At 37.5% G+C, this 27337-nt stretch overlaps 2 protein-coding genes across 4 annotated transcripts in view; one reads left to right on the top strand and one right to left on the bottom strand.

Annotated features, from left to right (window-relative positions):
- abhd3 (abhydrolase domain containing 3, phospholipase) lies at positions 1–23208 on the bottom strand. Its single transcript, XM_067362809.1, has 9 exons — positions 22912–23208; positions 21670–21833; positions 14488–14670; positions 8301–8346; positions 7164–7276; positions 5162–5335; positions 2161–2209; positions 1878–2043; positions 1–1713 (listed from the first exon to the last, which is right to left on the bottom strand). Exons 1-9 carry the CDS (start codon positions 23071–23073, stop codon positions 1532–1534), a joined length of 1239 nt encoding a protein of 412 aa, XP_067218910.1. The 5' UTR covers positions 23074–23208; the 3' UTR covers positions 1–1531.
- Positions 17194–27337, top strand: part of ro60 (Ro60, Y RNA binding protein) — a 23151-nt gene continuing 13007 nt past the window's right edge. Inside the window, exons 1-2 of one of the 3 annotated variants that reach the window (XM_067362808.1) lie at positions 17194–17255; positions 26554–27140. In XM_067362808.1, coding sequence (XP_067218909.1) covers positions 26573–27140 — 568 coding nt within the window. In that variant the 5' untranslated portion in view covers positions 17194–17255; positions 26554–26572. Of the gene's footprint in view, positions 17256–25447; positions 25548–25586; positions 25710–26553; positions 27141–27337 lie in introns of those variants that run through there. The other 2 variants (XM_067362806.1, XM_067362807.1) reach the window with 2 other exon arrangements.

Below are 27337 nucleotides of genomic sequence, written 5' to 3'. Positions count from 1 at the left end.
CATTTTATCTCGACTTTTTTCTCGAAATTTAACGAGTTTTTTCTCGTAATTTAACAAGTTTATTCTCAACATTTTATCTCGACTTTTTTCTCGAAATTTAATGAGTTTATTCTCAACATTTTATCTCGACTTTTTTCTTGAAATTTAACAAGTTTTTTCTCATAATTTAATGAGTTTATTCTCAACATTTTATTTCGACTTTTTTCTTGAAATTTAACGAGTTTTTTCTCGTAATTTAATGACTTTATTCTCATAATTTAATGAGTTTATTCTCAACATTTTATCTCGACTTTTTTCTCGAAATTTAACGAGTTTTTTCTCGTAATTTAACAAGTTTATTCTCAACATTTTATCTCGACTTTTTTCTCGAAATTTAATGAGTTTATTCTCAACATTTTATCTCGACTTTTTTCTTGAAATTTAACAAGTTTTTTCTCATAATTTAATGAGTTTATTCTCAACATTTTATTTCGACTTTTTTCTTGAAATTTAACGAGTTTTTTCTCGTAATTTAATGAGTTTATTCTCAACATTTTATCTCGACTTTTTTCTTGAAATTTAACGAGTTTTTTCGCAAAATTTAACAACTTTAATCTCGAGATGGTTTTATTTTTTTATTATTGCTTGGCCCTAATCCTCTTCCGTAATTAGGTAATGCTAATCTTGCAATAAAATTTAAAATAAATAAATAAATAAATCAAGATTCTTAGTTTTAACTATTTTGATATTTTTAATATTATTATATCATTTTTAATCTAAAAATGACTTCTAAGCAAGCAATTCATGCTTATAAAATAAATAATTTCTTTTTAACCCACTTCTGTGATAATCTCATAAACTCCTAGTTCTTTTTTTGTAAAAGCAGAAATTATATTATATTTAAATTGTAATGTGAATTTGCAAAGTAATATATCATTGTACTGTTTTTAGGTAATTCATTGTGATTTTATAAGACATTATGTCCAAAAATTATGATTGTTATTACTGTATTACTCATTGTAATTGTCACAAGAATCATGTCACAATGAAAATTAATCTTAGTAACTTTGGCTTCATCTTCTTTATGCAAACCTATAATCTCAATTTTTTTTTTTTTTTTTTTTAATTTGACCTTGAAATTTATTTGTGACATTGTCCCTGTAAGTTTCAAGAGGCTATTAATCATGTTTTTTGGACACTCTCACCCTCATGTGGAATAATGCTGAGTAATATCACCTAATGAGTGGTTCAGAGATTTAAAAATACATAATTAAGAGTCATACACAGACATGCAAGTCACATATGAATGCAATTAAGAAAAAAATAAGTGCACACATGGATGGACGGATACACAGATGGAACATGTGCAAGTTCTGTTCCATGAATGCAAATCAAAGAGATGTGCTAAAAAACTACTAAAATAATGAAATAAATAAATGAAAAGACTGACAAAAAAACAATCCTGGCCTTCAAGTGAACCTGTGCCCTTCATTTTGGAAATGTATACTGATTTTTTTTTGCTCATGGCTGTAGAGGGAATGGAAAGGGAGGGTCAGTAGAGATCATTTAGACTGCTGCCATTCTCAAACACGGCCTTGGTGAACTGCCGAAAAACCCGGTCCATGTAAGTGCTCTGCCGTGGCCACAGACCCTCCAGGAAGCCAATATGGCCACCGTGACAGGTGATGAGGAGGGCCACATTGGGGTTCTGCTTCACAGCCTCCACTGGAATGGCTGAAGAAGAACATGGATGGGATAACGTTATGACCTTTTCAACTGCCTGGTTCATTCACTTCAGCCCTAAACTTAAATGTCACAACCACTCAGATTTTCTTAAAAATAAGTAAAACATACTTTATAATGGGCTAAAATCTCTCAAGCAACCATGGTGGACTCACCATGATTGGGGGAAAAGACGTCGTCAGCTGCGTTGAGGCAAAGCATTGGCACCTGCACAGACTTGATCTTGTGAATGGGACTAGCGTCTCGATAGTAGTCTTCGTTGGATGGATAACCGAACATGACGGATGTGAAACGTTCATCAAACTCTCGGATTGTTTTAGCCTGTGAAACGCATGATAAAAATGAACCACAGATCAAGCAAGGAATAATACTATTATATTAACAATATGTGACAAAAATGTGAAACAATATTGTTTAAGACCAGAATGAAAGACTCACCTTCATCACATGGTCTATATCATATTTTTTCTCAAGAATGGTTCTGTGACTGCAAAAAAGAAAAGTGGAAAATGTCACAATCAGCATTAGGATAATCTCCATATAACGAAAAGTTTCCATAATTCTTTCGTAATTATGACATTTTATTAGGCATGTGACGGTATCAAATTTTCATGTTGCGATTAATTGATGAAGCTTTTATCACGGTATACAGTATTATCACAATATTAAAATAAGTTGCAAAACCATTTTTGTCATAGTTTAACAGGTTTAAGAACTCTTTTTGTAATAAAACAAAAACAACTCTGACTGAAATTTTCAAACAGATTAAAATGCAAAAGAATTAGGCTATAAAGATATTTTTAGTGATATTTGTAAATTGTCTTTCTAAATGTTTTGTTAGCATGTTGCTAATGTACTGTTAAATGTGGTTAAAGTTACCATCGTTTATTACTGTATTCACAGAGACAAGAGCGTCGCTATTTTCATTATTAAACACTTGCAGTCTGTATAATTCATAAACACAACTTCATTCTTTATAAATCTCTCCAACAGTGTGTAATGTTAGCTTTAGCCTGTTAGCCACGGAGCATAGCCTCAAAGTCATTCAGAATAAAATGTAAACATCCAAATAAATACTATACTTACGCGATTAGACATGCTGCATGAAGAACATTTTGTAAAGATCCATTTTGAGGGTTATATTAGCTGTGTAAACTTTGTTTATGCTGTTTAAGGCAGTCGCGAGCTCCGTGGGCGGGGAGCGCGAGGATTTAAAGGGGCCGCAGCCTGAATCGGCGCATATTTAATGATGCCCCAAAATAGGCAGTTCAAAAAATTAATAAAAAAAATCTATGGGGTATTTTGAGCTGAAACTTCACAGACACATTCAGGGGACACCTTAGACGTATATTACATCTATTGAAAACATGTTCTACGGCACCTTTAAATGAAAATGAGCTGCAGCTCCCGGTCCACTTTTCCAAAAGAGGGCGGAGCTTTAACATCCCAGGCTTCAGTTGCTCAACAACAACAAAGCTGGAGAATCCCACGCAGCCAAAATGACAAATGTCAGTAACTGTCCAGCCTTACATTGTTCAAATGAAGTCGGACACTGATGGAGAGACTCAGGAAGAAGTTATAGAACTTATAGAATGCAACGTTTCTGAATGGTTAGTGGATAAATTTAAACTCATCGACTAGCATGTGTCGTCGTGTTAATCTTTTGTGAAAAAAACCCTTATAAACGTCCACTATACATAGCGTACCTGTTTGCCAAACAGAACCATACACACCATGCTAACGTTTATGATTGCTATCAAATGCTGTGAATGGTCTAATATTTTTTTCCTAAAATATCGCTCGGACAGAAACGCTCCTTTTTTAGCAATCGAGCTTGCCAGGGTCAACTTGCAGGCTATCCAAGCTAGCAAGACTCAAAATAGTGGCTGTTTCTCAATATGCATTCTTGAGCGATCTTGCGTCCTTGTGTTCTCGCTCTACGTCATTATCAACCGTCGAAGTTCAGTTCCAATACTCAAGAACGCAAGAACAGAGAACGCATGAAAGTACCCGCATGTGTTCTTGATATCGAGGATGCATTGAATGCAAACTTGAGAGAATCAAACCGTTAAAAATCCCAGAAGACACTGCGGGCGGTCGACATACGGAAGCCTGTAAGCTTTAAAGTTCTCGTTCTCGCATATGAGATTCCCACTACAAGCTCACAAATACGTGACGGTTAGTGAAAGTAAACCGTTTGTTTTGCTTAATTTTAATAAAGTGATAACCTGAAGAAAGCCTGCAGTATTTTTATTGGAATATAAAAAATAATCGGAACATTGACAAAGCATGCGGTGAAATAAAAAGATATATAATTATATGAAAACAATGTCTATAATACTATAAAAGAAATCTTTTAATAGGTTATGACAATTGTTTGTGATGTTATATTGTTTTTATTGTGCATTAGCCACTTATAATATGCTGGGACGGTCAGTTCAGCAACAAGATCGCAGCACATCTCAATTCTCAAATGATGCGTTCTGTGTCCTCACGTCCTTCCGAGTTCGTTCTTTCAAGGTCGCCTGGCAAGACCGGACTCCATGAGAACGCAAGTCCGTTCTTTTGCCATGACATAGAAGTTGTACACTGTTGTCGCTTGCGGAAAAAAAAAGGGTGGCTCCATGGGTGAAAACGTACAGATTAAAGAGCGGTAATATTACAAGATCCCCTTCCTATGTCACTAGGGGAGCGAAATCTGAGTGGCTCGTTTTTTTCACATGCTTGCAGAGAAAGGCTTGCCAAAACAAAGTTACTGGGTTGTCCTTTTTTACGTTTTCTGGGTTGGTATATGCACCGGGGACCAGATTATAACACTTAAACACGAAAAAAGTCAGATTTTCATGATATGTTCCCTTTAAAAAGTCATAACTGGATCTTCAGGTGAAACAACAGATTTGTCTCAACAGATCTGCCTCACTTTTCTTACAATCTGTCACACAGTGGCTGGTATAAAGATATGTCAAATTTGTGGTTGATATTCATGTTAATCCATAACATTGCAAATGGCAGGTCAAGTCGAGCGCATTGCATTGTTTCAAAGTGATTGTATAAAGAGATGGGGTAATGATGAACAAATTCGAAAAATGCAACTTTTCTACAGCTCATAGCCATTTAGTAGTACCATGGTATATATCAAACACCATCACTGTACCATGGTACCACCATGGAACTTTTTTTTGCTGATAAGCTGATTAAGAGTTAATTAAAGTAAAATAATCCCCATATGTGCAAAGTCCTGTTCTGAAACTCTGTGTACTTCAGCAAAATACGTAACAAATTCAGTTTAATCTTATTTGGCACATTTGGTAACACTCAAAAAGAGATCAGAACTAAAAATGGGGCAATCAGGGACAATGGCCTCTGTGACGGAACTACACATGCACACACTAGACTACTGTAAATTAAGCCGGGCTTATCCCCCCCTGACCCCACTGACCGGTCCACGGATGCCTGCAGGCAGCTGGTGAGGTAGGAGTTGAAGAGGAAGCGGTCCAGGGGCTTCTCCAGCGAAGCCGTGCATTCAAACACATCCCAGCCTGCCGAGAAAACCACCACACCCTTCAGACGCACTTCAGAGCCTTTCCGACCCAGGTAGTTTGCCAGCATCATCCTGCAGGGTGTCAAGATATGAGATTTTACTGACATGATAGACCAGCACTCTCCAACCCACCTCCCACACCCACGCGGTGAGCGTGATTTCACCAAGTATAGCATGTTCCTGGATCAACATCTTCAATCAACCAATCAGATATGAGGGACAAGTTTACAGTTTATGTCAGGGGCTATTCACCTATCATTTCCCTCTGATTTTAGGGATAAGTTATAGGTAGGGTTAAGTTTAGGGGTAGGGATAGTAATAGGACTACATTTTCAGACAGAAATGTTGTTCCAGGATCAACAAAATATGTTGATCCAGGAACATGTCTGTCCTGGCAAAATCATGGTGACACCCCCCTCCCCCACATATATATAGCTGCTACATTTTTGGGCGTAAGCTGTGTGAAGCTGACCTTTTTCTTTCTGTAAGACGGAGAGGATTAGAGCAGTATACTGCTGACTCAACTTTTACTTAGAAGTCTAGGGTGAAATGAAGCTGTGGAGGAGTCTGCGAGCTGAAATTTCATCTGCATCACATGACGGGGAAATAAATACATGAACAAATCATGAAGCGGGAACACTTTATAATATAAGTTAGGAATTTATATTATTATATAATGCTTATTATTGAAACAGCAATACTTCAGTTGTTGTTTTCCGTTTGGCACATTTGCATGACATTATTGAAGAACATTAATTCTGTTCATCTCAAAAAATAATTTAATAGTTCAGGCATATAGAAATGATGCTCAAAATAAATAGAAGAAACAACACATATTACCAAGTTTTTCATAAAAATATTAAGCAGCACAACTGTTTTAAACACTGATAATAATAAGGAATGTTTCTTGAACCAAATCAGCATATTATTTACACAACACTGTCTGTAGTTTTTATGCGTTTTGGCCGTTAATTTACACGGCAACGGCATTTTGAGGGCCTGATAAACACAAACTTTTGAAAACAGGTTTCAAAGTGCAAGTTTTTGAAAACAATACCGTTATCGTCCCTGTGTAAACTAAAGTTTCTTTACAAAGTGACATCGCCAACTGGCCTAGCATGTATAATCAGCATTTTTAGTAATTTTCGCAGATCCGTGTGAATGGGGATCGCTTTGACAACATTGTCGCCTGTACGCAAAAAACGCAAAGAAAAAACTTTTCTGTTTTTAGTACATCATTGTCGTGTAAACAGCAGTATTACTTTTTTTAACAAAACAAAAACAAAGATAATCCACAAAGAAGATACAACAGAGAAGTATAAACGCAACCGTTTTGCATTCCAACACAAAGACAGTACGCAACACAGATCTAAGGAAACTTTAAATAAACAAATAAACAAAGACTAAACAAGACACAGGTGATGATAATCACTTACTATCTAGACAAACTAGCAAAAGGAACCTAGGAAACAAAGAAACGGGAACTAAAGAGAGGAAATAAGAATGTACAAACTAAGAGTAATTGGAACAAAGCAAACAATTAGACAATTAGAATGATTTCTGAAGGATCATGATATATCAAATACAGATCTATATAAAATATATCAAAAAGGAAAACAGTTATTTGAAATTGTAATAATATTTCACAATATCACTGTTTTTACTGTATTTTTCATCAAATAAATGCAGCCTTGGTGAGCATAAGAGACCCCAAACTTTTAAATGAAACTATATTTCACATATTCATCACCATGCTAACTTTCTATTTAATTACAGGCATTACACAGTTTGGATCAGTGAAATAGAGCTAGAGTGTCCTGGAATGTGTGATCATAGTAGCTGTGATCAATTCCCATATTAGGGCAGGATGAAATCCCAAGAGTGTGTGTGTTAAACTCACCCGCCCATAGAAACCCCAGCCGCCATGAGCGGAGCTTTGTCAATAGTCCGCTGGACATGCTCAATGACCATCTCCAGATCCTCTGTGTTGGCTGCACAATAAGTCCTAGGTGTCTAGATCACAGTTAACAAAGGTTATAAAAACCCAAAATAGAGGGCACACATCTTTAACTAGAGACGCACACAAACACCAAAGCTCACATGATCCATATTTATACTTATGGAATCTTACAACCTCAGTGCATGAATATGGTTCATACAGAGCATGAACATTATCTCAAAGCACTGATGTGTCAATATATTAAAATATTAACTTTTTTTTTTTAATCAATTTTAATAATATTTTATTTTAATTAAAAGCATCTGCTGAAATTAAAAAAAAAAGTTATTATTTTATTTAAAATAATGTAAAACAGCTATATGCTATACTATAACACAGAATACAATAATACAATACAATAATTGGTTTATTATGAGTGCACTCAATGGCAAATCAATTTTCATTAAGGTATGATATTGTAAGATGAAATATGAAGTATTAAGGTATTAAAGCATATTAATGCGATTTACTGATTGTTTATTGTGATGTTTTGTGATGTTTGTCTCCGGCTAATCATATTTTAATTTAATTAATTATTCACCTTAAGTGTTACACATGGAAAATATTACATAATATTGTGTTTTGTTTTTTACCATTATTTTTTCTAAAAAAAAACAAACAAACAAAAACAAAGGTCAGGTACAGAGGTCAAGCTATTTCCATGGGACAACATCCATATGACGTTGTTTATATGTACACATTCCCAACACGTTTTAAGGATTTTAAGCCTCACCTAATTGCAAACACACATGGAAAAACATTATCATCTGAATTTCAACAAGGATCATGGGTCAAAGGAAAGGAAATATTTTATCAGGAGTCTAGTTTACAGGGTTTGTTCTCACAACAAATATTATATAACTTTCATTTAAAGGACTCTACTATATATACTATATATATGCTAATATTCATGGTGACAGCATTGTGTGTAACCTGTGCCAAAGCTTAACATGACATAAAGGTTTAGATAAATTGAACATGGTAAGCTGAAGTCATTTTTTATTGAACAGAATACAGAGATAAAAAGATTATTCTTACCAATAACTTTTCACCCGATACACCTCTGTTATTGAACACCACACATCTGGAATACACAAGAGGGGATTCATAAAAAAGAGTCCATTTGACAGGGAACACAAGGACAATGAAACAGAAGAAGTAGTACACGTGAGCAGCATGACGCATGCGTGTGATGCTGACACAGGAGCTGGCCAATACTGAGCGGCATTCTGATGTAGAACCCGGAAGCTCTGCACTGTGTTTACTACACCAACACATAGTAGAGTGCAGTGATGGAGTACTCGAGTCCTGGACTCGGACTCGAGTCCGACTCGAGTCACTATAGACCTTTTTCACACTTCCGGGTTTTTGGCTTCCGGAATGAGCCACGCAGTGTAAAAGATTTTCCGGTTACAGTGATAGATAGCCTCGATCAGAACCAGTTTGGGAATCAAAGTCGTTTTACGAATTAAATGTCTTGAAAATGTTTGAACGGCCTTGGTGAATTATTGGTGAGACTACAGAGCTCGCATTAAGAGCTAAATTTAATAAATAATTTGAAGTGATGGCGGTTAAACTGGTTATTAGTGATGTCCAAATGAAGCAACGAATCAGTATTGAACCACTTCATCAATTGTTTTGAAAATGGGTTCATTCATTCAAAGCTTCGTTTCAGTGACATCTAGTGGCGAAATTGTAGATAGCAATATAATGTCTGTATAAGTATAACTAGGGTTTGTGTGAATGATGTAAATAAACCAGCCACAAAATAAATAAGCCAGGTGCAGTAGGATAACCAAGGTATAATAAAGCACCTTATTAGGACTGATCAGATAAAAATGTTCCCACATTGGAGAACAGGTTATCTTCCTAGCTGGCTCCATGATGATGATCACACAATGCCGTGATAATAACAACTATGCAAACTCCTAATACAACAAACCCACATCTTGTGCATCATTTTGGGTGTCTATATAGTCCTATTACGCACCTAAAAAGCTGCTGAAGCGTGCGCGCAGCAAAGTCTCGCGTCATGAAGCCTCTCGCGATGCGAAGCAGTATCGACTGGTCTGAACCACTCACGTGATTCACTTAGAGAACTGAAGCAGTTGCTGCTTCGGACGTCATCGGTCACGTGTGTTTTTCCGCACCAAAGCAAGCTCCGAAGCAGTAGTTCAAGAAAAATGCTGCTCCGAGTTCGAAGCTTGTGTCGGAGCATCGGTGTCAGACGGTCATCACTACTGGTTATATTCTTCGTGTATGTTTGGCGCGGCTGTGCATTATCGCGCTCCATGTGCTGTAAAGACAGTGTCTGTGTCTAAACGTGCATACTATGTGACATTATTAATATTCAGTACTATTTAGGGTGGATAGTATGCACATAATGAGATGTATAGAGTGTTTTTAGCGACGTGCTGGGGAAATGATCGACTGGTAGATCCCTTATCACACAAGCCTGATCCTCTGATTCGTGAAGCAGGACTGCTCGCACCATGATATTTCTGGATATAAACACTTCAGTCATCTCTCACTCATTTTCCTGTCATCATCATCTTAAAGTGTGTATTATGCGCAGCATTGTTGTGCTCTTGCAACATGCAAAGACTGATAGTTGTGTACAGTGTGGTTTTGGAAATTATGTCTTAGTTTAAATCTTTAATCGATCAGGATTAATTATAACATATGCTTGAATGTGGGATGTGATGCCATATGAGACATGCTATATATTTTTTAAAACGTAGCTATTAAACTCACGACAATATTATGTATCTCACGACTTTATATCCCACATTAAAGTATATATTGGGAGTTAATTTTTTTAATTACTAAATTATATAAATGTTCGTAGTACGTAATACGATCTGGGAAATTGCTGAATGCGTAGCTGCGTAGCCTTTGCTGTATGACAGCTGGTGATATAAATCCATCTTCCGGTAAATTCGATCAACGGTCTGAGTGGCTGTATAAGCTACAAACAAGTAGAAAATAATTTATTTGTAGATTATACAAAAGCTATTTGGAAAACAGACAAAACAGAAAAGGTAAGAAGCGATATTTGAGAAAAGAGCATATCAATGTAATAGCCGTAGACGCATAGCGGAACTAACTTTACCCTGCGTCACGTGATTTCCGATTCTTGTGAAAAAGGTCTATTCTTTGGACTCGAGTCCGACTCGAGACTCCATTCTCCCGACTCGTGACTCGACTTGGACTCGCGGACTGATGACTCGTACTTGGACTCGGACTCGAGGATATATAAAATCGGACTTGAGCATTCATCACGTTGTTTTTGACTAAATATGTTATAAAAAATTATATAAGTTTATATATAATATTATATAAGGTTTCGTGCCCAAGACCGGCCGGGATCTATTTTTTTCCCCTCAGAGACACTGCTACCGCTCGCTCTCTTGACAACACACTCACTGACGTCACTCACTTTACACTCGTGCATGATTCGCGTGCTAAATGTTCAAATTTGGAAAATGCAGAAAGATGTGCCCCGGATCGTGAAATTCGCCTACACGAATTTTGCATCTAATGCTGGAAAGAGCAGCGCTAAATGTTGTGTGTGTAATTGCACAATTGAGGAAAAGACTGGGACAACTTCAAACTTTAACAGACACCTGTCACAGATGCACCCAGAAAAGTAAGTAAAATGCTTTCCATTGGCTAACGTTAGCTTTTAAAAAAAACTATTATTGACTAATGCATATATGATAATAAACAGAAGAAGCTAGGGTTGGGCGATGTTTGACAATTTGGCATCAGACGTCGACGATGTCTAATGTCTGGTTCAGATTACACAATTTTTTTGTCTGTTGATAATTTACTAGTCATGTGTCAGATCAGATTACATGATTTTTTTTTGTCTGTTGCGATAGTCACTGTGTCAGATTACACAATTTTTTTTTTCACTGTGTCAGATGGATGACGCAATTTTGACTCCTAAAATCCTGTGGTGTCGTGGACAAGAAACATGTCAGACTAACGTTACACGTTGCTTTCTGACCAGTCGCGTGCCGTCACACACACATTCACTTGAACACATACAAACGCACTCACGCTAAATCACTCGGTCACTCACTCACAAACGCTCTCTCTCTCTCTCTCTCTCTCTCTCTCTCTCTCTCTCTCTCGGCATATCGTATTGATTTTTACGTTTTAAGTATTTTTAAAATACAGTGCCCAGTAAAATGCACGTTCACAACAATGGAAGTAAACACATGCTTTTGAACACATGCTTTTGATGGCGTCGTAAAGTTGCAAAGTGTCTGGTAAAGTGTATATGTCAAATCAGTAAATAAACTCCCTTTGCAATCATGACAGTGGTATCATTTTTGTTTAATGTAGAACCTCTTTAATACATTTTATCAGTTCTTTGAAGGTCCCAGAGTGGAGACATGTAGGCACTGGGAGCTCGAGACTCGACTCGGACTCGAACTCTGGTAATAGTGACTCGACTTGGACTCGACTCGGACTCTTCTTTGGTGACTCGGACTTGGACTCGGACTCGAACACTGGGACTCGAGACTCGACTCGGACTCGACAGTTGGTGACTCGACTACAACACTGGTAGAGTGACATGGAAGAGAAGAAATTGTTGAAAAAAGTTGTTATTTTTGTCTGTTTTTTTGCGCACAAAATGTATTCTCGTCGCTTTATAACATTAAGGTTGAACCACTGTAGTCACATGTACTATTTTAACGATGTCTTTACTACGTTTCTTGGTCTTTTAAGGGGTAATAACATTGCAGTTTATTGGAGGCCAGAAAGCTCATGGATTTCATCAAAAATATCTTAACTTGTTTCCGAAGATGAACGGGGGTATTAGGGGTTTGGAACAACTTAAAGGGGTTAAAATGCAAAGCTTATGTACAACTGCAAAAAAAGATTGCATATACTAACATACGTCACTGCTTACATCTTATTGTACCTTTAGCGGAGGGTGGGCCTTTTTTCGCTGCGGCATGGAAAGTTGGTCTAAGCTAAGCTGCAAATCTGGTCAAAGCTGCAATTCATTAAGCAGAGAACACAGGCCAAAGAAAGATGCTGAGTGAGCTGCTGTAACCCCCACGGCCTCACGCCTTTCGAGTTTTAGAAGAATGAGTTCTAGGCAGATGCCTAAGAGGAGAGAAATTGCCTGACTCTGCATCCCTGAAGGGTTTAATACAGAGCTCAGCTCTTTGTTGACACTCTCTCTCTGTCTACATAGAGTGGCAACTTAAGAAGTAGGAGTCCGACAAAGATGTTACAGGGGTATTATAAAGCATGCATAATGCATTGATCTACATTGCAGCTACACGTGTTCTAGCACAGGTGTGCCGCAAAGCTTACAAAAGCATCGATCAAAGCCTTTCTGAATCTTACAGTACAAAATGTGCACAGCAAATGGAAATTATAATGCTTCTGAAGTGCACTAAGGGTGCAGTAAGAATTCAAGTTGAATGTGCAGGTGAATGCAACTGTGTGTTAACAAAAATGGTAAATTCTGATATGATGACTCAGGTTTAAAGCAGCTGTAAAATAGCCTATATATGCATATCTGTGACCGCACATCTGTTCAATTCTATATGTACTTTAAAGAATTGAAAATTCACAAAAATGTATGAAAAAGGATGCAAAAACACCATAAGGGTCAGTTCACGCAGAGTGCATTTTTGCTGTTAAGAGTTTTCTACCTACTGTGACAGCAAGCAAGCTGATATGTTTAACATATGTGATATGTGTAAATATGTGTAACGCTCTGGGGTAGTAGGCAACACGCACAAACTAAGAATTCTCTTTGAATAGACTTGAGATAGACATAAGACAATAACCGACAAAGGACTAAACAGAACAGGGAGTATGTTTGCAGTCAATAATCAGGATCTGAATTAAATACAGCTGATTATAATTAACCACAGAAACAAACAGGACATAATCAGAAACTGAATCTAAACAGAGCAAGCAAACAGGAACTAAAGGAAACAGAACAGAATATCAAAATATAAGTCCATAACGGGCACAGTATTTCCCCTCCCGGAAGGTGTGTCCTCATGCTGTAACTCATAGTTTGAGTGTGGAGGGAGGGAGCTTTGGAGGAGGGTGCAGAGCTGGTGATGGATAGGAATGAGGAAGAGTCGGTGAAGAGAGACACCACGGTGAAGCAGACGGCGGGAAGAGCCAGGGTAGAGTGCTGGCTGAATGCCCAGGTGGAAACCAGGGACCAACTGACAGAGGTGGAACCAAGGTGCTTGGAGAAACTGAGAGGAAGCAGAGAGGCCGATGGAACAGGGCAACATCCACAGCCCGGAAGCCCAATGTGGATCTGCTGGCTCGCAGGAATGAGATGGAGAGGAGGACTTGGCAGACCAGGGCGAGGACGGAGAAAGTGAGGATGACGGGGAAGCTGGAGGGAAGGAGAAGTCAAATGGAGGTCCAAGCCTATAGCAGGGCAGAGCAACTGAGGTTGAGCAAAAGGTACGAGGGAGCCCGGAGGAGTCATAGGGCTGATGGACCACTATGGATTCGAGGGAGCCCAGAGCCGACGGGTTGACAGGCTGAAGTGGAGACAAGGACCTGGAAGCTTGAGGAGAAGCCAAGGAATCCACATCCTTGTGCCAAGCTGGTGATCGGGAAGCCCGAGGCAATGCCGACAAACTGCACTGAGTTAGAGGTGGGGGCAGAGCCGAGGAGCAGGACAACACCAGTGGAGCCGACGGATCCAGGGGACTGGACATAACCAGCGGAGGAGATGGGACCAGGAAGATGGGCGGGAGCACTGGAGGAGGAAGATTTCCGGATGGGATCGGAGCATCCAGATAGACAGACGGGACTAGTGGAGAAGGTGAATATTCATGACTTTGTTCTAAATTATACCACACCAATTTGTTCTTTGATTTTGCTTGAGGTATATTGGGGCCTTTATGGTGTGGTCACATTTACCATTGCTTGTGGGTTAAATCCACTATCACTTTCAATAGGAATCCATGCGATCTGGAATTTTGAGGGCAAAGATTTACCCACACAGGCTTATTGAAGGTATGTGTAATATGTGGCAGGCAGAGTAATTCCTTACAGAATAATTAAGCGCTTTCAACCAGAGCAAGTGTTTTACTGTAGGGGAGGAGGAATATACATTCCAACTCCTTCTTGACCCAATAAGTTATAAAAATGAGTTTTCAAGAGAAGGGGTACAGTAATAGAAACTGCAAACATGATAGAAGAATATGAGGCTTCTCACCTGTATCCCAGATCCCGGCTCTGTTGTACCATATGTAGAATGTAGGATTCGCGGCTTGTGCCCGTCAGTCCCGGGAGAAGCAGCACAGTGGGTCGCGTGGACTGGTCCGGATAGGACGCACTGTCATCATTGTCAAACCAATCCAGAGAGATCTGGCCTCCATCTGGTGCTCTAATGAGCTCACTGCCGGACACAGAACAGAGAGAAGCAGCTTAATTTTGCCAGAGGAACATTCAGTGAAACTGTGGAATTGTGTGTTAATACTAGCTTAAGTCCTCATAAATAGTACGAAGAGTGAAACTGTTACAGGGATGTAACTCAACTAACAAAAGTACCATAATAAAGTAACATGGTAGTACAGTGGTAGTATGGCAATCCACATCACACCACAGTGGCCCCTTAAGCCACTCCTAAAAATGTACAGCATGAATGAAACCGGATTGGATACAAAACAATGTGCTATTGTTCATTAAATGCCTTTAAAACAGTTTGTACTTTCATAATGCAAACAAATTTTAAATGCTTAAACATGTAAAACAACCTTTATCTGGGTTTTGAACCTCTTTATTATGGCGTTCCTGATCCTGAGATTCTAAAAAACGAACTAATAAACAAACCAATCTATTCACCGCTGTTTGAGTGCATAGTATATTTGGTTTTTGTAACAAAATATATTAGTAAAGTATATATTAGTATATTTATCCATAACTAAAAAATGTTTGATTAAAGAAAGAATAAACAGAAATTTCTAATGTTTGCATTACTGTATTTCCAATTTATTAGGCAATGTGATGCAATTTGAGCAACGTGAATTTCTAAAGTGATTGTACATAAAACATAATACTAAAAATGACAATAGCACAATGATTACACCACATTTCATATCATATTTGACACAATTATGAATATGTACTACATAATTGTTAGTTATTTAGAATCAAAGTGGTGACCAGAATTGGATATGGTCACTGTATTTATCAGGTCTAAAGCCAAAGTCAGTCTGGTGTCTGGCACTAGCCACATCCCACCTGTGCTATGAGCTGACATCACTTCCCATGCTGGATGGTAGTTTGCCTCCAACCTCTACATTAGCGCTTGGCTAATACAGTAAAGGTTGTCAATGGCTCATGTTGTTGTTGGGATGAGCATCAGTTATTGAAAAACCCACACAGGTCAATCCCTAATTTATATTCCATATATAATGGGTCTATTATTGTTGGAACCTTCCATTGATATATTGCTTACCTGATACATTGCTTACGTGTTAGTGCATTTGTAAGTGGCTTTGGAAGACATTTTTTAAAGAAATTAATACTTTTATTCAGCAAGTAAATACATTTTAATGTTACAAAAGATTTCTATTTCAAATAAATAATAAAGTTATTTTAAAAATCCTGAAAAAATGTTAAGGTTTCCACAAAAAAATATTAAGCAGCACAACTGTTTTCAACATTGATAATAAGAAATGTTCCATGCGCAGCAAGGTCCTGTCACCTTGATTGGTCTTGTTCTTTAGTTTGGTGACAGGATCCTGACACATGTGTTTGTCTTGTGTTTGTGTAAGCGTACGGCTTTGGGGTTGGTTTTCTAAGCCGTGTGCTATCATGTCTGTGTCTCGCATGTTCGGGGCATGGTGTCTGAATCCTGACACTTCGGTCTAGTCTTCGTTCAGTTTCGGTGTCAGGGTCCTGACATCCATGTGCCATGTATTTCTGTCTGTCTTGTTTTCTGTTCACATGGAGGATGAGCGTGTTTGTCTGCCATGTGCTCTTCTGGCAGTCTTGTCTTGTGTGTTTGTATGTGTGAGAGTACATGGCTTCTGTCAAGTTTGTTTTGTCATGTGCATTTTGAACATGGATTTTTGTTTGTTTCTGTGTGCCATGTGCTCTTCTGTCAGTCTTTAGTCTCGGCCCCGCCCTGATTATTGGTTCATTTGCCCCTCCTGCTCTACCTTGTTACCCCTCTGAATTCCTTCCCTATTTTTTCTCCTTTTGTTCTCTGTCCTGTGCCAGATCGTCATCTGTGTTCCTCGTATGGAAGCCTTGCCTGTTTGTCGTGCCTTTGTCCAGTCCTAAGGCCTAGGACTGTGTGTCTCACCCCCAATTGGGGAGGTTTAAGTTGCATTTTTTTTTTTTTTTTTAATTAAATAAAGCCCTTCAAAAATCTCTGCACCTAAGTCTTCAAAATTCTTGACCCACACCTGACAGAAAATTCAGCTTTGCTGTCACAGGAATAAATTACATTTTAAAATATATACAAATAGAAAACAATTATTTTAAATGTTAATAATATTTGACAATATTAATGTTTTCCGGTATTTTTTATCAAATAAATGCAGCCTTGGTGAGCATTAAAGATTCTTTCAAAAACATTTAAAAAATCTTACCGACCCCAAACTTTTGCATGGTAGTCTATATTACATTTTAATATAATGATATATTTGACAAAATATTTACATAAAATTATTTAAAAAATAAGTGTGCTCTATGAAGGTCGGCCTTTATATACAGTAAATATATATTGCTAAATTCACCTGATATTGTTCATGAATAATGTATTAACAGTGGATGGATTCATCTTATATGGTCTTTTCTGTTTTTTTATATGGCCTTATCTGCTCATCATGACTCTGCTGGAAGAGGCAGATTCCTCAGAGACACTGCGGAGAGAATCTGTGTCAAAGGGCTCTCGTGTTGTCTTACAGCCGAGACGAGCCAGCGCTATGCTCAAACCAGCTTTCTGGGAGATGAGACGGACATGTAAAGCTGGTATGTAATTTCAGAGTGATCATTAAAAATGCACTCTAGACCAAGTCTATCCGCAGTCAGCGTCGTCAAGAACGGCCCTCACTCTGAATGTGGGAAAGTTTTTTATAGACATGTAAATCCCACCTTTCAAAATGCCAGACAGTGAGAGACCAATCTGGCAAAACGCTTCCCAATGACAAACTTTTGGAATTTAAATTTTTCTGATATTAATTGCACAATTTGGCCAAAAACGTTGTGGTTATATATCAAGATAATTATATAATAATAATAATTATTATTTTTTATGATGATTATTAATATTATTAAATAAAAATCTTAAAGATTTATATGACTATTAATAATAATTAATAATTATATGACTATTATAATAAAAATATAAATAAAAATTTGTGTATTTAAGAAAAATAACAATTATTTGATTTTACAGTTACAACTGTAAAATTACAATACTAAAATTTATTTTTATTTATGTCTTAATTATAAGCTGTAAATGAACACAGTGCAGTGCTTCACTCTGATACACAGTGCATTTATTTAATTAAATTGCAGCCTTTGGGTTCTGATAATTGCACTAAGCCATATCATGATTTCGATTTTATTTTGATTAATTGTTCAACCCTGAATGACACTGTCTTCTGCTTTACAGATGAAATTGTGTTTCAAAATTGAAGAATTTTGCAACATTAACACTGTTATTATCCTGTTTATTACTGTGCAGCTGCTTTGAAAAAATCTGTATTGTATAAATTGTATCTATATTGTATCTATATATAAATAAATGTGACTTGACCTTCAAAAATACTTTAGAAAAAGTGTGAATTTTAACATTTAATAAAGCCTTGCCTCATAGACTTCTATTGTAAAACACAACTACTTTGCGTTAGTCAAAACTGCTATCTGGACATTCAACAGCTTGTATTAAAAAGGACCTATTATGATTTTTTACATTTACAACTTTCTTTAGTGAGTAAATGCTGTTCAAGCATGAAAAAGGTCTGCAAAGTCACAAAATCCACTCCAAAAGGAGTTAGGCTGCGTTCACACTTGTCATGTTTGGTTCGATTAAAACGAACCCTGGTGCGATTGCTCGGATAGTGCGGTTCATTTGAACATAGGCCCTATGTGAACGCTGCCATCCGAACCCTGGTGCGCACCAAACAAGCGGACCGAGACCGCTGAAAAGATGGGTCTCGGTCCGCTTCCAAACGAACTCTGGGGCGGTTCGAATGATATATGAACGCAACACGGACCAAAGACATGTAACCGAACCAAAAACAGGAAGACGAGACCCTAAAAAGGACAGAATCCTCACGCATGTCTTTTTTTCTTGTCATAGTCGCGAGTTTGCTCATGACAGGCATCAGACGCGCGTCTCCATGCAGCAGATAATTTGTGTGTGTGACGGATCGATTCCCGCCGGTGTTTTGACTACTTTACACATTTTATAAGCTCTTCACGAGTTCCCAGCTGGCCAAAATACCATCACATGCAGGCTACGCACACACAACGAGCGCATTTACCTCAGAAAACAGCACTGTTTTGGATGTTCGGTAAGTTCCGTCTCAAAATAGGCAATACGCCATAAAATCCGACCAATCACGTTGTGAATGTATCCCTATGCCTTTAGGTTCGTTATCTTTTGGTTCGGTGATAAAATTGCCGATGTGAACGCTAACCGGACCAGGACTAAATGTTTTTTTTTTTTTTCTTCTTTGGTCCGGACCAAATGAACCAAACGAACCAAACTACAAGTGTGAACGCACCCTTATTCTATATATCAGTAAGCACTGTTTCCCTGAAACCACTTGATTGTAGACATTCCGTTTTCTTCTAGGAATTTACACAATATTCCTCATATATATAATTCCTTCCCAAGGCATGTGGAAAAAAAAGGGGCGAGGCCTGGTTGAGTTAGTAGTGTGCTGTCCTCGTGTCCTATAGAGATGCTGTTTTTTTCCACCCCGAATCTATCGAATTGATATAGCAAAACTGACGCCATTGTTAGTGTTTCCACCTGAGAAGCTGAAACTCACGGTTATGGTAAGGGGCGTGTCATCTCCGCAAACACGCTCGAAGTGGTTGACCAATCACAACACACTCGTCCAGCCGACCAATCAGAGCACATTACGCTTTTCGGAAGGAGAGGCTTCATAGAGACAGGAACTAAACAGAGCGTTACTGACAGAATGGGAAGAGAGGTGCTGAAACAATGTAAAATATGTGAACAATAATGTGTTTTTTGAACATTCAAGCATGAATCCCTATTCTAGTAGACCCTAAAAACCAAGACTTTGTAAAACAGCATAATATGGCCCCTTTAAACTCAAATTCCTTTATTTAGACAGTAAATCTGAATATAATCCTCAAATATCACTGGTGCTATATCCCATTTAGGCCTGTATTCCCAGGACATTGTGTTTCCAAAACAGAAGCTCCAATTTCACACCTGACTGCATGGCATTGAAGCTTGTCAGTGGTGTCAGAAACGCCAATGGACTTCAGCAGATGATATCACACACAAGAGCATTCAGTGTGTCCCAGCATGCATCACACCCTTGACCCTTCCTTCCTAATGGGAATGCGCAGCTGCTGGGACGGTCAAACCCAGATGCCCTTGACTTAAAACACCCTGCCCTCGATCATTCCATACAAACAGCAGGATCCGTAAGAAGATTTGCTCACTCTAACACATGTGCGACTGTCACGCCAGCCGCATATTGAGACGGAGGCATCGGATTAGCTATCGATTCCAATCCCGTTAAAAGCATTTCAGGTGACGACTTGAACAGAACACTGGAAGCTATTGTTCATGCAAGCATGCATCTTCTCTGAACGCTGAACAGAAATGCAGAGTGGCTGATTTAGCCTCTAAATTGGTGCAGTATACTGCAGCAACTGAATCAGTTTTAAATGAATCAAATAATGATTAAATAAATTCTACCATACCATAAACATGCCGCAATCAAAACACCGTTTCACCAACAGACTGAATTTAAGCAAGAGTTGAGTAGTTTTAAATCAATGTTCAACAAATCTGAGATGCTTCAATCATACAAATGTATCTAAATCTAATAGTGTGAATCTCACAAAAAAAAAAAAAAAAACTTAAGAAATATTTCACTCCAAAATCAAAATATAAAAGTTAGACATTTTTGATACACTTTATGTTTAGGTGTCCTTGTTACAGTGTTCGGGTTAGGAATAGGCTTTGGTTTAGGGTTAGTTGTATAAGTACATGTAATGTGTAACAAGGACACTGTTGTTAATAAAATTTTACAGAAAATCAAACCTTTTTTATGACCATTAAGGTTTTTTTGCATCGACACAAATACTGTATTGTACAGAAATGAGAATTAGATTTTGTTTTACATTACAGTAATTAGAAAGACAATTAATGTAATGTGAAAGTAATGTAGTTATTACATAGTAATGACACAGTAACAGTATTACACAGTAATGTAGTTATTACATTATATGTCTTGATTGTCAAAAAAAAAATAAAAAAAAAAATGTCCACATGCAAAAACTCTTAAAGCGGTGCAGTGCACCCTGTAATATGTTGTGTTGGTAGATATGGCAGCCATCTTGGGCTTTATGTGTAGTCAGACAGGATTAATTTATTTCACAACTGAAAGATGCATATAATAGGATGATCACATGGATAAAGCTAATAGAATTCAGTTGTCATGTGATCTAAACTTAACAGATTTATTAAGCTCCTGATATGTCTGGAGTCTCATGTGAGTGTGCATGATTTTAAAATATGATTAAGTACTATTAATTTACTTACTGAATGCACTGTAATGGTAATAAAAATATGATTTATTTACATCAAATAGAATTTCTTTTTATCTTTTGATTATGGGGTGAAATATGACCCTCTGCAGTCATTTTATTTAAATAATGTGCAACCAAAGCATGCTTATTACACGCAATCATCAGAACAGGAAAGTTAATATACACTCTCTTTCTCACTTTACATTGCTGAGAACAGGCATACTCTGAACATAAGAGCTACTCTTGTACTGCATCAGACAATCAATGAAATGAATCTCTGATCATCAACCAAGGGCACTTGTATATGTAAAAGAAGGCAAAACATATCTTCAAGTGGAGAAGCAGAGGCAACTTCAGCATAAATGTGAAACCTGCACTGAATTTCAATCACCAAAGTTCAGTGCAAATCTTCATTTCCTGTCTAAACCAGGACCTGGTTTAAAGATCTAAACCTAAACACTTCAGAACTACTTCCTCTGTAATCAGGTCTTGATTACAAGATCCCAGAGTACTTATCATCCATTACCAAGAATTGTCCATTTCTTAGAACTCATTTATTGGCTTTGAAGAGTTGACCAGTCATACTGCCACATTCACAACATGAAATACATTTTGACTGTGAGGGAAATTTGCTCACTTTCTGTAGCTGACCCAAGGCTTTGCAGTCACAAAGGGTCTGAGCAGCGTTTGAACTCGACTCTCCCAGCACCAGAACGTGGGGTAGTACGTCTCTGAGACCACCGGGCATTGGTCTCGTAGGAACTGATGAAACTTCTTCCCTCCAGCTATCAGTATGGGTTTCTGCAAAACAAAGAGCAAAGGGGTTGATTTTTTTTTTAATCTCGGAATTAAATCTAGTATACATTTAAAATATGTAACTAGTAATTACTTTATTTTTAATCCAAATTTTAATCCTGATACATAATGCCTTTGGAGAATTTAAACTACTTTTTAGTATATGTATAATAACAATTATGATTCTAACCATTTTATACAATACATATTTATATTACAATTTTATAAGATAAATATAACAGTATATCAATATTAATAATAATTTTAAAAATGAATATGCTTTGAATTGTGTTATTACAAAATAAATATAATAAAATTGTGATATGTACAAATAATACAGAAAATCAAACACTTTAGCACAATAAACCATATTAATAGTTTATTAGTATTTAAAAAAAAAACATTTTAGTTTGCAAAATTGACATTATATATTTTTTCAGATACATTCAGATACACTTGATTAAAAAATCTGTTTATTTACAAAGGACTTTGATTAGAGAACTGAACATGCTGAACAATTGACATTTTTATCCTTCTAAATGTTTGATCGTTCATCATTATTTGATATTTTATAATATTTAATCAGTGTTTTGAAAATTACAACACTAGTGGATTATATCATCAGGCTATATAACATATTATACAACGTTACCACAAAACCACCACACCTCAAAACTTATTTCCCTATATTTTGCTATTGCAGAAATGGGGAAAGATGCTTTTATGGCAATATTGGTCCCTCGCTGTGGCTGTGCATGTTTCAAAATGCCGACGAGAAAGTAAACACGGGTTCCTTTGAAAGATTTAAGCTGCATATTTTAAGGCGCATTATGACACTAATATACGCTATGCACGCGTATAGGACTACATCATACGGATTGAGTGAAGACAATATTGACAGGGCTAAAATGACGTAATACAGCACCTTGCATTTTGACATCATTAGTCAGCATTTCTCGGGCACTGATTGGCCCTGTCAACCGCTGCAAGTATGACCCAATCACGTGCACGAGCATCCGAATCAGGCCATTCATTTATAAATGAATGTGAACGCTATAAGACTCCGAATGTACAGTCACTTTACCTTGGCAACAGAGAGCAGGTAGTAGCAGGCATAAGCGGCGCCGAATCCGAGCACTACTGATAGTCCAACCCCAGAGCCAAATAGCCCGACTTTAACTTGGTTTTTGAGGTAAAGTGAAAGGTCACTCGTAAATAAATTAAAATTAAGCTCCGGTGAGATCATTGCCCTGCAAATCCCACGGTTCCGGCTACTGAGATGCTTGAGCTGCTGCTGAATGAAAGGATGCGCTTCCAAATGCAAAGGTGAGCGGAGACAGGACTTTAAATACGGGAGATGGGTGGCGCTCTGCGAAGCAAGTCAGTGCTGCTACCCAGAGAAATGCAGCCCGGTAGAAGGGAAACAGAAGGAAGTCGAAGAGGGCGGAGCTTACGACTCGGCATTTCCTCTTCTTGGTATGATTGGACCGATTGGACTGCTTCAGTGTCCATTTAAAGTCACACAGTAGATATAAAGTGGTCGAAGACGTCATCTTTATATGAAACTATGTTTTTTGTTGGGTTTTTTGTGCCAATTATCATACAACATTATAAAAAATGTTGTTGTTTTATTTAACCAGTCTCTAATATGGTCTAAAGCGGTCTGGTCTTACAGTAAAATATAAATGTGGGCTAATTTTACATTCATGTGTATGTAATGTATCCAATATTTGATACAAACATTTTTTTTCTTATGTACCTAATTTGTGAAGCCAAACAATGCATTTTCACACCACATTAAAAAAAAGCTGTGGATTTACCAACAACTAGCCAAGTCAATGCAATGCCAAAATAAATGTAAAGAAGTTTCAGAGTAATTATTACTAAGACAGAGCCTGTATATGATGAATTTCCATTTGCCTATTAGAGCAGGCTCTGATACATGAGGATTTGATCGGTGAAGTTCTCAAATGTACAAATTTCATCAAGAAACTGAATGTACGAATCATAATGTGCTGCGGTCTTGCTCATGAATATTAATTAGCTTACGTGAGTGGACACTCAAGGAAGGTTACTAAGCAACGTCAGTCCAACCTAATTAATATTCACGGGTGCCATCCCTTATGTGTCCTTCAGTTGACCTTTTACTAAACCCAGTACAGGACTATTAAATTCTACTCCAGCATTAGCCATTCATTCTACTCATTTTGATTCGTTGGTTGTCCTGTTTGACTTTGTTCATTTGTCTGCACGCACTCGAGTTTCTGCTATGTCTATATAAGCAGACTGAACCATGTCTATGGACTTAACAGACTTGTTTAGGAGATAGGAAAGCAGTAATATAAAATGTTATTTTTTTTACTTTATTAATTATAGTGAAAAATAACTAAAAATAAATAAAGATGGCTGGTTACCTTGCAGAACATCCCGTTTTTAATGAAAATCGATAGAAAAGCTGCAGAGTGGCGCCCTCTAGTGACGACAGCGTTCAGTCAGCAATCGTTTCTGTTAATGCAGTTTCTTGTCTGCTGAATTTTACTGGTTATTTTACTTTTTTCCCCCTGCTGAGCTGAATTGTCTTTATCACTCTGCAGTGTTCGTATATAGCCTAAGTATTTATTGTACAGTCTTTTCATCATAGAAATAAAAAGCAGCTCCAGCCGTGATGAATTGTTTCATTTGCGAAATTAAAAGCGCCATATTGCATTAATGTTGCTTTTAATATATTTAAATCAAAAAGTATAAAATGTTAACTTTATGCAGTGAAGAAAATAAAAGAAATGAAGTTAACCCTTTTAACAGAAATAAAAACATTAAAAGACGTCACAATATTACAATCATTCAGGTGATTCTTTTGCAATGTATTAGGGTGAGTACAAGTCTGATTTTGTTTTACGTATTTATTTCACATTCATAAATGGAAATCATTGAAAAGAAAGCAAATCTCAGACAAGTGCATAGAAATATTTCATTTTCAAGTTTCATAGTTTATAAAATGCCATGGGCTTTAAAGAATTAAATATTATTATTTTATTATTTACATTAAATTATTTTATTATTTTTTTAAAAACAGACCGTATACTAGCCTATTGTTGAGATATTTAAAATGTACAAATAAATGCGACAGGAATGATGTTCCATGCTTAGAAAAAAAACATCCTAAAAAGTATTTTAGAAGCATAAGTTTCTTTTTGTAGACAAATAAAAAAAAAAAAAAATTGAGATTTTTTGTTATGATTCTACCATGCGCAAACTGTTTGCCAATAAAACATTTTCCATGTAAAAAAAAAAAAAAAAAAAAAAATATATATATATATATATATATATATATATATATATATATATATATATATATATATATATATATATATATCGCTATTATCTTTGGACAAACAGAAAAAAAAATTATTTTCCTACTGGTGGTTGGAACGTTGTGTTTCAAAACCTAGCGGCCTACATAGACAGCGTTTTAAGGCATTAATAGGCGCGTTCCGAGTCTCGATATGATAGCACAAAATTTTACTCACTCACTCACGCAGATCGCGTCCTAATACCCGCAAATGATGTCTAGCTAGAAAGATCACTAGGGTTTGAGACACGGCCATTGTGTGGAGCTCAGTCAGGAATCTTCGCTCTTCTATTCTTCCTTGAATCTGATTTTTAAGGGAGGAGCTGTAACTCTCGGGAAGATCTAGAGACTTTGGCTGAGGATAACAGCAGGTAGAGAGCTTTTGGACTTGTTAAAAGTTTTTCAGCTGGATTTTGAGATGTTATTCATGCAGAAAAAGAGTTTGTGAGCGATCAGAGAGTGATGTATGTAGCATCGGGCTAACTGATATCCGTCTACCCCTCCCTTCTCCATCATGTGTGTCTGCTTTAAAGGTTGTGGTCTTCATGTTGTTGATCAGTGATGTAGTGTGGGTGTGATGGAGCGGTGCAATCTCAACTTTATTGGCTGGATAAGTGTATTTTGGGGAGGCTTTCCTCGCCCTGGCTAACTGGCTAACAGGATTAAAGCCGCTAGTGATCTGAGCCTCATAAAGCTGACAAAACAAAAATGATGCGCACAGTCTCACACGGTTTAAATAACTGAGCCTTTAAATATGGACAGTGGTTTATTAAAATGTTAAAAGCTACAGTGAAGTGTACTTACAGGTGTTTTATCCTTTTGTTGACTTCAAAGGTCAACAAAACAAGTAAAAACGTGATTGTATATGTACCGGTGTTACCGGCAATGTGTGAAAAGCATTGTACAGAATGCCTAGGGAATATATAGAATGCGTCAAGTTTGTAGGCAAATGTCTGTCTTTTGTGATTATGTTGCATATTTTTCCTAGGCATTCTAAACATTACCTAGGTATTACACAGAATGACAAGCCGGCTGGCCCTTTGGCATTGTATAGAATGCCTAGGAAATGTGTGAAATATAAACCATTTCATAATTTGCCTACAAACTTCAGGCATTCTATATATTCCCTAGGCATTCACACATTGCCGTTATAGACACACACACACACACACACACACACACACACACACACACACACACACACACACACACACACACACACAAACACACACAAACATACCATATTCACGTAACACGGTATTTTCTTAAAAAGTATTCTTGTGTGTTTGCACAAAACAAATCACGTGTCTATACTTAGAGTCAGTGTTGATGTTCTGTGCTCATAGTTTAATGTTAACCACTGTGATCTGTCTTTAGGACTGAAGGACGGTTAATTATGGATCCAGCATCTCTTCCAGAACAACTGTCAGTTGTTAATGAACAGGTGCTGAACTCATCGGACAGATCAGTCACCTCAGCTGTGTGTCTGCGGCGCTTCCTCTGTTACGGCTCTGAGAGCGCCACATACAGCACTAAAGAGTATCCTCTGGGTATAGAGAACGCCCTGTCCCTGATGCAGTTCATCGAGGGGGGACGAGGCTGTGAGGTGGTGGAGGAGGTCAGACGCTTGAATCTGGAGGGCCGCGCTGTCCGGCCCAACCCCAGCCTCTTTGCCCTGGCTGTCTGCTCGCAGCATGCAGACTGCAAGACCAGGAAAGCCTCCTTAGGGGCCCTGAAGGAACTGTGTCGAGCGCCTGTGCAGCTTTTCACATTTGTGCAGTATAAGAAAGAGCTGAAAAAGGGCTCTGGGATGTGGGGCCGGGCTCTGCGGAGGGCCGTGACTGATTGGTACAACAGCCAGGACGGAATGAGCCTGGCGCAGGCCGTGACCAAGTGCAAACACAGGGCAGGCTGGTCCCACCAGGACCTTCTCAGACTGTCCCACATGAAGCCAACCAATGCCAGTGAGTGCTTGCAAAATAGTTTGCAGCGATAGGCTTATGTTTAATCTTATAGAAATAAACCATTTTTGTAATGTCTGTTCAATGATTTCGACTTTTGTAATATATAGATAAAATAAATATGTAAATAATAGAATAATCAAAATAATAATACAAATCGATCAAAATACGTTATACAATATTTAAAATGGTTGTGTTAT

Source organism: Chanodichthys erythropterus, chromosome 16, assembly GCF_024489055.1.
Source record: "Chanodichthys erythropterus isolate Z2021 chromosome 16, ASM2448905v1, whole genome shotgun sequence".
Taxonomy (NCBI): Eukaryota; Metazoa; Chordata; class Actinopteri; order Cypriniformes; family Xenocyprididae; genus Chanodichthys; species Chanodichthys erythropterus.
Note: the sequence above shows the minus strand (reverse complement) of the source record. Positions and strands in the feature narration are given on the sequence as shown.

Excerpts from the sequence above, each read along its gene's own strand:
- abhd3 (XM_067362809.1), bottom strand. The coding sequence starts at position 23,073 with ATGATCTCACCGGAGCTTAATTTTAATTTATTTACGAGTGACCTTTCA. Across the intron at positions 8,347-14,487 it reads AGCCGGGATCTGGGATACAG|ATGTGTGGTGTTCAATAACA; the intron begins GTGAGAAGCCTC and ends TGTGTATTCCAG. Across the intron at positions 7,277-8,300 it reads TATCGGGTGAAAAGTTATTG|ACACCTAGGACTTATTGTGC; the intron begins GTAAGAATAATC and ends ACTGTGATCTAG.